The 11230-nt window shown below is 38.3% G+C and overlaps 1 protein-coding gene across 1 annotated transcript; it reads right to left on the bottom strand.

Annotated features, from left to right (window-relative positions):
* Positions 1 to 168: 168 nt before the first annotated feature.
* Positions 169 to 7655, bottom strand: LOC133725687 (uncharacterized). Its single transcript, XM_062153038.1, has 4 exons — positions 7547 to 7655; positions 1296 to 7154; positions 390 to 686; positions 169 to 289 (listed from the first exon to the last, which is right to left on the bottom strand). The coding sequence occupies exon 2, from the start codon at positions 7140 to 7142 to the stop codon at positions 4731 to 4733; it is 2412 nt and encodes an 803-aa protein (XP_062009022.1). The 5' UTR covers positions 7143 to 7154; positions 7547 to 7655; the 3' UTR covers positions 169 to 289; positions 390 to 686; positions 1296 to 4730.
* Positions 7656 to 11230: the final 3575 nt, after the last annotated feature.

Below are 11230 nucleotides of genomic sequence, written 5' to 3' on the forward strand. Positions count from 1 at the left end.
TTTGGGCTTGATGGTTTGGGCCTGGACAGTAAAGTTGTACTAACCCATCTATTTTGGATTGGGGTTATAACTGCAAAATTGCCAAATTAACAAAACAAAAAATATACAAAGTTGTCGAGAACTTTTACTATACGTATGCCATATATTAAGTCATAAATAGTCTTTTTATTGTTGATTGTAGGGGCTCTTACACCGTTGGATCATCGTATATGCTATACACGCATGTATAGTAGAAATATCGGTGTTCGATCATACAACATGGGCTGAGAGAGGGAAGCAACAAACAAAACTGCAAAAACAAATCCAAACCTTGTAAACCTCAAATTTCAAACAAAAAAACTATACGCAAAACTTATATAAATGGCCAATTTGATTTTGTAATTTCATACCAACAGAGAACAAGAGATCGACAACAGCTATCTGAGCCAAACAAAAACATGGGAGTTCCAAACATGAAGTCACTGATCATCTGCTTGTTCTTCATTAGCTTGGTGATGTTGAACCAAGGTGTCGCAGCAGCCGGAAGACATTTTTCTCCGGGTAGAGTCATTAATCCATGCAGAAAAGGTGGAAGACCACTTCTCGGTTGTCATTTTCTCAAAAACAACGGTATGCCACCTCCTACGAACCCTTATAAACGCGGCTGCTCAAGTGTTCTTCACAAATGCGGGGGCAGTGGAATGCCCCTTGCAAAAAAACAATAGAGGAGCTAAGTTATGTGGGTCGTCATTGTAATGTTAATGAATTGTTGAATTTAGTAAAATTGGGCATTCTATGTAGTAGCATTGCGGCAAAAAATAAGCATCATCAACACTAATATATTTGAGTTTATACTGTACACGAAGAAAAGTCCTTCAAGTTGAAAAGATCTTGGATACTTATATTACTTTGCTCTTATGTTTATCGATCTCATTTTATATATTAATGGATAGTTATTAGAGAACTTTAACGTCTTCTTTTTTGAGAGATAAGGTTTTGTTTTTGTATATATAGTATGTTGTTTTGTTTTTTGAAAGGATCGTATATATTGTATGTTGCTTCGGTTCATTGTTGGACTCATATTTGGTTAAAGACTGACGCGGTGAACTACTTCAAATCACCTAGATTGATTCTTTGGAGATTGTGTTCAATGGTTGCTTCCATTATTTTCTTCCGAAATTGATTCACCTCCCATAATGCTTCTACATAAATCTTGCAACACCGTAGTCTTCTCTTGTTGTATTTAAGTATTTTACTTCATACTGCAACCATTTGCTAAATGAATGGTAATTAGCTTCTCTAGTTTCATTGCATACCTAGATACTTAAAGATCTGCAGTATCTTGGATCATATTAAGTCCTCATCTGCTTCCGCGGTATGGTTACTCAATTGATAGGCCGGCTTTCTGTTGGTGCGAAAAATTTCGGGAGAGAGATTACCCAACATATAATCTCCCACCTTCAATCTTCGAGAAGCCCTAGACGCATCCATCTTGCAATTGATCATGGGGAGAAGGAACCTGCAAAACAGAAAAATACTCCGACGCCCAAGTAAATATCAATTTGAGAAGATTATAAAAAGAAATTGGATTGATATTTCTTACCATTCGTTCTCCATCTCTTTTTCCTCTTTTCTCCATAAGCTTGTCAATTTATAGTCATTGATTCCTTGATCCTTCCTTCATGGTTCTTGGCATTCACTCCACGTTGGTAGTGGGAGGAGTAGTGTTTGCACGTTCTCCACTACCCGATCATCTTTGACTGTCTTTCAATTTAGTAAGTTGTTAGTCATTTTTGGGCTTTGATCAGTGGGCTTGGTTTAATGGGTGAGAGCCCAAAGCCAAAATTTTACACCCCCACAATGCCCCGTTTTTCCTTTCCTTACAAGCTCGGAGTGCGGGAAGGAAAAACGATCAATTATGAAATGCAAATAGAAATTAATTGTTAGTCCATAAGAGTAAAGAAATAGCAACACCAATTTCATGTCTCAAGTAAAAAATTAAACAAGACTTATCGAACATATACAAGAATATTATGATAAAGTTAAGATAACAAGTGAGAATTCAAACCTCTTATTTGCATCTCGAGAGAGTATTGGGCACCTTTAAAGGCACTGTTTAATGTCACAGGGACACACCATTTAAGTCTCGGGAACTCACTGTTTAACGTCACGAAGACAACCCACAACCCATTTAAAGTCTGGAGAATATCTCTTTAACGTCCCGGGGACAACCCATTTAAAGTCCGGAGACTGTCTCTGCTTTAATGTCCCGAGGACAACACATTTAAAGTTCGGAGACTCTCGGTATGCCGCCTCCGAAGAGGGCACAAAACTGAAAATCATGTTAGCGAACATATGCAATAACAAGATATTTATGACAAGCTTTATATAATGCAATAAATCTTATCTCAAGTGATTTTCACCTCATTGTATAAACAAGTTTTTCCTCCTCTCATTCAACCCCATTAAATGCCTTGCTTTGAGTTTGGCTACAACTCCATTGAAACGATGTTGCCCGGTCCTGATTAAACACCATCGAGTGGAGAGCAGTTGAAAAACGAGATGACAGCACTAGACCAAATAGATTTCATTACATAATGTCATATATATGTCTTTTAGCATGGCATAAATAATCAATAACAGCACAAATTTTGTAAATACTCGCTCCAGATTAAAAATATAAGCATTGATTTGGACAGAACCTTTAAACCAATTAATCAATGAGAAGCATATAAGAGGTCCTGTGACATCCACCATAGAATAAGCAAAGAGCTCTAGTTCATTCACTGAGAAAAGTGATATTTCAAGTCTAAGAAGCATATATGATTGCCATTTGAAGTTATAAATCTCATTATTCCATAATTGACTTTGGGTCAGTCTAACAAACATAAACTCATACTTGTCTGGTCGGATAAGAAATCCAGAAAAATAACAGAAAAGTTGTAACAGAAAATGTAAATCAACAACAGGAAACCAGGATAACTAAACAGTCTCCTTTCAGCCAATATATGCACTACAATGACTACATGAAATAACTCACATCACATAGCAAAGGAACGATCCGACTAATCCAGCTATGATCATGCAATTATAACCATATCAGATAAAGGCTACCAGGAATCTAATATTAGTTTAACTCTCACGCCCATAACAAAATATGTCAACAACAAGGAAACCTTCGAGACAAAGCACAAGGAACAGAGAGTATGTATCTAACATTCTCAGTTTCCAACTTGAGAGGTTTATATTACCGCGCAATCGCATTTTTTCTTAATTAATGAAATGAACTTGGATTTCTATGCTGTGGAATACAAGAACATGGTCACCATAATCATGTTGACAAATAATGCATATCAAATAGCCAATAAAAGCCTTGCATACCATGATACCAACAATTCAAAAGCTTTAGTTTTTTTAATGCAGATCATGCATGAACCAATTCTATCAAGCTAACTGCCTTATTAGCTATCAATAGAACCTTTCATGAATCAAAATGAAAAGTAACCCATACGTACCTCTTACCAGTTAACCATTAAAACAAATCGATCAATGGGTTACCAGTTATATATAGGTTGCAAGATTACATGCATTACTGTCAATACGATGTCTCTCGATCATTATCTATTCATTATAAAGCTTCTACTCTAAGGGAAAATGCCCCCAATCCCTCCGGCATCAGTATTCCATTAGCTTTGGTTTGCAGAATTCGACAGACAATCTAATTCTTTGCAGTATTTTCTTTTGGCCGTTGAGATTTTGTCATCTAATCTCAAAAGCACCAGCACATGTAACATCCCCATGGTACAGGCTCACTTGTTTGAGGAAAGTTTACTGCCCAGTAACTTATTCAGATAAATTTTCTGTTTTGCACCTGCTGCACTTCCTTGTTAGAGCCCAAAACCTCGGTTAGACATATTCTTATCAAAAACTTGCAACAGAACAAGCTATGAAATGCAAGAATGCAAGAAAAAGTTTAGTCATTTCCCTCAAGGTTTCTGCAGAGTTAACATATAAGTTTCAGCCGATGCGTTGTAGGGTACCCTTGCTACGTAAGAAGTTTGTTGTCCCGTGATCGTCGTGCCTTGTTGGTGTCGGTGTAGCAGCCACGGGGATGGCGGCCTCATTCCTGCTTGTGCCGCGGGATGACGTCCTCGTCCATATGCTTTATTCCTGTATCGTTTTCCTTTACACGTCTGTGAGCCATACCTCCTGCAACTTGGGTTATTTACTATGATTTGTAACAATTAAATTATACCTTAGAAAGCAGATATACTAGAAGATCAATTAATTAAAGAGAAGAGGGTGAGAAATTATTTATCGATGAGAATGAATTCATTCTTGCCGTAGCGTTGATGGTTGCGTCCGTGGCTTCCCCATTATAATCTCACGGCTTTTTGTTCCTTTCCCACAGATGGCGCCAACTGTTGGTGCGAAAAATTTCGGGAGAGAGATTACCCATCATATAATCTCCCACCTTCAATTTTCGAGAAGCCCTAGACGCATCCATCTTGCAATTGATCATGGGCAGGCACGGAACCAGGAATTAAATTTGAGGTGTGCTAAATTTACCTTATGCTGGCAAGAAAAATTATTCTTAAAAATTTGACAGAGTTTACTATGTTTTGATGGAATATCTCAATTGCATAACACTTGTCAAAATATGATCCACAAGATGCATTTTGTCACCCAAATCTAACAATAGAAAATTGAAACAATTCAAAGTTAAATATTCAATGTCAATACAAATTCAACTACTTAAGTTGTGCTCTTCGGTTACCTGAAGCATAAAACTCATCTATAACCGAATTTGAATCAATAGTATCAACAATTTCTCTCTCAATATGCACTGTCATTAAATCTGCAAGAAAATCATCACTCATCTTGCTTCGAAGTCGGTTCTTAATGAGCTTCATGGCTGAAAATGCTCTCTCTGTTGTAGCCGTAGAAACAGGAAGAGTCATCACTAGACGAACTAGTCTCTCAATCAACAAGAATGGTGTCCTTGTGTTAACAAATTCTTGACATAACTCAGAAAGGGTGCATAAATCTTGAAATTCTGAAAGTTCAGAGAATTGATACTCAAAATGCTCTAACTGGTCTCTTAGATCATTCAAATCAGGCACATCATGAGGATAAAATTTCTCAGCCAAACAACATATTTTGTCAATGTCAAATGATTGAAAATCAAATCGAGGATCCAATGCAGAAGTAAGAATCAAGAGTTCTCTTGTTTGCTCATTGAATCTACTGTTTAGTTCCATCAATTGAAAATCAATTACAGCATTGAATATTTCAACACGATAATAATGCTCAATAGTGATACAATTTTGTTGTTGAGAAAGACGACCCGTACCTTCCATATGGCGAGCACTAAAATCTGGAGCATCAATTGTATGTGCGTCACAAAACGATACAACACTAGCAAAGAAATCAACCCAACCATTTTCTCTCAACTTTTGAAGACGACCCTTCGTACTAGAAACTAGATTCATAGCATTTATGATCTCTTGAGACTGTTCTTGCAATGACTTACAAAGAGCATTTGTGATTCCCATAGTTTTGTCCAACAACAATAAGCAAAACACAAAGTCAAATGATCTTAGAGCTTTAGAAGCACCTAAAGCCTCTCCACGTATTTTTCCATTGAGTCCATTATCTATCATGTTTTTCAAAACTGAACTAGTTGAGTTATACAATTTCATCAAGTTCTTGATAGAATAATACCTTGAACTCCACCTTGTAGCTCCAGCTCTTTGTAAATTGCATGTCTGATTAGCTCCTTTTCCAGTTTCAAGTTCCCCAGCAGCAATTTGTTCCACAACTTCAACTTGTTGAATAGATTTTAACTCAGAAACACGCTTAGCAGATGAGTCAACAACATTAATGATACTAGTCAGCATTTGAAAGAATAAATAGACAACACCCACATCTTTAGCTGCAGCATTTAAAGCTAGTTGTAGGCGATGAGCAAAACAATGTACATAGTATGCATATGGACACTTTTGCAAAAATAGTGCTTGCAACCCATTCCACTCACCACGCATGTTGCTAGCACCATCATATCCTTGACCACGCAAATTTTCAACTTGAAGATTGTATTCAGTAAGAACATTGTCTATCTTACTCTTAAGAGTTGCAGCACAAGTATCGCTAACACTTACAACATGGAAGAATCGTTCACAAACAAACCCATGAGAATCAACAAATCTCAAGATAATTGCCATTTGTTCCTTCTTTGATTCATCAAGTGCTTCATCAACAAGCAGACAAAACTTAGCCTCCCCAACCTCTTCACGAATTTTTCTTCTAACTCTATTGGCAAGAATACTCAGAATTTCTTTTTGAATCTTTGGTGAAGTATAAGTAGCATTTCGAGGGGCATTTTCTAAGGGGACTTTTGCAACTTCCTCATTCATTCTCCCATAGGAATCCACTATCTCAACAACATTTCCACGATTAGATGACTCAGTAGATTCATCATCACCTCTAAATGCAAGTGCTTGCTTTGCTAACAATCTTACAGCCTCTATAGTAGCCTTGAGCCGCAACCGATTTTGCTGTATCAATTCTGGCGGTTGTGGATTCATGACTTTATCAATATGTCTACACACATGTTTTAAGCCCAACATATCTTGCATAGACTTGTGATGTGGGGAGCCGGTCTTCCCTACATGTTTTTTAAAGCAACATTGAACACCACCGATCCTTCTCCAATTGTCAAACCCATAAGAAGTGAACAAAGAATGCCTCGAAGGATCGCTATCAAAAAGAAAGCATGGAAAACAAAATGCCTTATCATTCTCATCAGAGTACTCAAGCCAATGATATTTTTCAAACCACATCCCATTGAATCTGCGATCTTGATCTCCACAAAGATGAGTTGGATACTCTTCTAATTTTGGTTGATAAGGACCATAAAGTATATATTTTCTTCGAACTTCATCACGCTCATTAATAGGATATGACGAGATTGCAGGGCGTTTTCCCGGATCACGTTCAATGTGATTAACATCAATTTCATGAGACTCAACTCGTACAGAACAAGAAGGTTCTTCCACAACCGAACTTGGAATATCACCCATAACAACATCATTTTTCAGAAAATATGAATTTACTTTCTTCTGAACTTTTCGTGGCTTAGGATTTTGAGGTTGATCTGTCATTAAAAACAAAACCTAGAAAAAAGAAAACATGAAAACAACCAATCTTAAGTTGCTGCTTGCTGGCCATGTATAAATTACAAACTTAAGTCAAACTCAAATATACAAGGACCACATCCCTCCCCACCAGGCCACCACATCCCTCCCCACCACAAGGGAAAACAAATTTAACTTACTCAAAAGCTAAAAAACACCCAATCAAAAGTATAATCAACTCAACACAATAAAGAAATTGCCACTATCATGAGCAATTGGGTATTAATAATACAAATTCAATATCTTTTTCTACAAATCAATAGATTTGATTGCTTACATCAAGAAATCTAGAAATACCCAAATTCTAACCTAAATTACATTCTAATTTCGTCAAAAAATTTTATTATAGAAGAGAAGTTAAAGTGTAATACCTGAATAAAGTTGAGAGATGATCGAGACTCATGAGAGCAGATTATTAAGGAGAGGAGATAAGAGTGACTTGGTAGAGAGAGGTGAGAGTCTGAGGCTCTGAGCTTGAGAAACGCAGAACAGAGAAAGGGAGAAAAAGAGGTGAGGACGAGAGGACAGAGAGGATAGAGAAAGGGAGAATTTTGTCTGCTAGTTGGTACATACATTAATTATATATGTTGACTTTTTTTATTTTTAAGGGTACTATGACTTGTCTGTTAGTATACATACATTAATTTTTTTCTCCCCAAAATCTTGAGGTGTGCTGCAGCACACCCCTAGGTCCGTGCCTGATCATGGGGAGAAGGAGCCTGCAAAACAGAAAAATACTCTGACGCCCAAGTAAATATCAATTTGAGAATATTATAAAAAGAAATTGGATTGATACTTCTTACCATTCGTTCTCCATCTCTTTTTCCTCTTTTCTCCATAAGCTTGTCAATTTATAGTCATTGATTCCTTCATCCTTACTTCATGGTTCTTGGCCTTCACTCCACGTTGGTAGTGGGAGGAGTAGTGTTTGCACGTTCTCCACTACCCGATCATCTTTTACTGTTTTCAATTTAGCAAGTTTTTTTTTTTTTTTTGGTTAATGGTTGATTGTATTAGAAGATCCAAAGGATCAAACCAAATACGTACAAGAGGTACAAGACCCCAGCAAAAAGCACATAAGCCTAGAGGCACATAGGCCCAGTAAATGAGGCACAAAGGCCCAGCAAACATGAAATAAAACCTACAATGGGTCTAACCCAGATACAAGACAAAAGCCCAAAGAAAAAACTAGCAAACCCTAGCAACCTATCAATCTGCCACCGAGGGATCTGCAGCCGCAATATCCCCCGCCAAATTCGAGCCATTTCTTGAACAGAAGCAACCATCGTAGAGCCATATCGCACCTCCTCCTCCACTGATTGGAACACACACAGGGCTCAGGAACGCCCAAGAGAAAAGTAACTGTAAAGGGCGTGATTGTCAAGGCAATCTGAACAACCTCTTTTGAGTGGACAAAAATCCGCCAACGGGCGAAAGCTTGCCTAGATATGGTGGAGAAGTAAGTAGATCTAGAAGCCACGGTAGTCAAACCCATCCAAAGAAAGAATGAACAAAACTCAGCTAGATAAAGAAGAATCTGGTGGCTTGAGAGGAAATTTGGTTTGTGGAGATGGAGAAGGAGGAAACGTGGAATGGAGAGAAGGTGAAAGTAGTGATGAACAGAGAACTCTCCATCACTGGAAATCTCATGAGAGGAAAGAGAGGGAGCTGGTAGATGGCGAAGTTGGCAGATCTGGTCGAGCAAAGAGGTTGGGTGAAGGTGGAGATGGAGGTAAAGGTGATGGGGGAAGTGGTGGAGGTGGTGGTGGGTGGGATGGGAGTGGTGGTGTTGGACTCTCAAAATGACAGATCTAGAGAAGATTTCTAAAGAGAAGGAGGAGCCTCTCTCTCTAGAAATATTCTATTTGAAACATGCTACCTTGATGATATCAATAAAATTCAATTTAGCAAGTTATTAGTCATTTTTGGGCTTTGATCAGTGGGCTTGGTTTAATGGGTGGGAGTCTAAAGCTAAAATTTTACACCCCCCACACTTTCACAGACACTTCACGTTTGATCATTGAGTCATTAGTTGTCAACATTTATGCTATATATTCCAGTGTTACCTGGATCGCGGATCGTTGCGGTACAGGTACGCGGTACGCCAGTCTCTATGGTACGCTAGGATATATTAGCTAAAATTTTAATTAAAAATAAATGATATATGATAAATATAATTATGAAAAAAATAATAAATGGATAATCATACTATAAATAAAAATCTCAACAAGAATTATAATATAAAAATAAATTGTCATTACTGCTTAAAAATTAATTAAGTTTTTCAATCTAAAAAAGAAAAAATAAATTTTTTTTTTTCGATGGCTGGAACCAAGTGGGAGGCTTGGCCATCACGCCTGTCTAAGTCCTTAGTTCGAAGGACCACTTGAGTCTCTTGCTCTTGCAAATCTGGATATATGAGTTTGATGTGTTCTTGGCCGAATTGGTTGTGCATTGAGACTAGGTGGAATAGGTCTGCTCGAAGTATTCCTAGTACGCGACGAATCTTCCTCATCTGCATAGTTTCCATCTAACATTCTCCATCGCAAGTCCTCCAATCTCAAAGGCGACTCATCTATATCTGTTGATTTTGGATTAATGTCCCATTTCTTATAAATTCCATTATTGTAGTCTTCAGAGAAACGTGAAAGGAGACGAATATTGGAATAAATATAAACCAATTTATCAGCTCTTTCGGCATTCAACCTATTTCTCTTAACACTGTGAATGTATGAATACGTACTCCAATTCCTTTCGGCAGATGAACTTGATATTGGTTGAGCTAGTACCTATTTATATGTAATATCATGTGAACAAAGCATACATATATCAAGTTAGAATAAAGACGTTAAGTATTCACTTCACATTCATCCTCTAAGCGTATTTTAGAATAACAAAAAAAAATCTTTGAATATCTACCCTGTCAGTTTCAAAAACCCTAAGCGCTGCATGGACACCAAAAACCCTAAGTGTACGACCAAGGCTTCTGCCCAAACTCAACGCACTGCTGCCCCTCCAACCATGGACGACGTCACCGCCTCATTCGCGGCCTCCCTCGCCCTAGCAACCAATGAGGTAGTGGACCTCTCCCGATCAACTAATGAGGCAACGTGTCGTGGCATGCAATCCTTCTTGCTGGCCCGACCGCTTGGTGCGAAACCTGCGCCCGCCTTTGCAAGACCTCCGATCCGGTGTTTCCTCCGTCGGGTTTGGGTCCTTGAAAGAGATTTCAAGATTCAAGAGCGAGGGGAGAATTGTTTTGTGTTGGCCTTTGATCTGAAACGGGACCGTAACAAGGTTTTACGCGGGGGTCCTTGGAGGTTCAACCAAGCACCGATCGTAATGCAGGAATATGACGGGGTTGCTCCACCCCAATCAGTCCCGCTAAATGCTTTGTTCTTTTGGGTTCGGATTACTGATGTGCCCCCTCTCTTTGAAGATAAGGATACCATCAGGGTCATTGCCGGTAAGGTCATCGAAATGGATGACAAGCTCTTGACAACACAGGAAATATCCGGGTTAGGGTTTCGCATGATCTCTCAAAGCCCTTCTTTCTGAAGAAAATGGTGAGGCTTGCGCCGGGAGTTGAGGAAGAAATCTCTTTCTTCTTCGAAAATTTGATTGGTAAGTGCAACTACTGTGAGTTGATTTACCATGAAAATGGAGTGTGTCCAGCAACTGAGATGGGCTTTTGATCTCCAATCTTCTTGATGTCAACATCTCCGTATTGGAAGATCTTCTACTGTCAGAAGGATTGCATGCCACGACGCGTTGCCTCATTAGTTGATCGGGAGTAAACCTGTAAATGGATCGGATTTGGATCGGATCGACCTAAATCCAAATCCGTTTACTTAAAAAAAAATTCGATCCAAACCCGCTTCGTTAACCCGGCGGATCATTGATAGCTCGATCCAAATCCGTATCCGTCGGGTTAACGGATACCCGATTCACTAATCCGACCCGTTTATAATTTCAAATATTTTAAAATTTTAAATAGTAATATTAAATTTATATCATTATACCTCATAAGATATTAATAAAATATTAAAATAACA

The sequence above is a fragment of the Rosa rugosa genome, chromosome 1, assembly GCF_958449725.1.
Source record: "Rosa rugosa chromosome 1, drRosRugo1.1, whole genome shotgun sequence".
In the NCBI taxonomy this organism is placed as follows: domain Eukaryota; kingdom Viridiplantae; phylum Streptophyta; class Magnoliopsida; order Rosales; family Rosaceae; genus Rosa; species Rosa rugosa.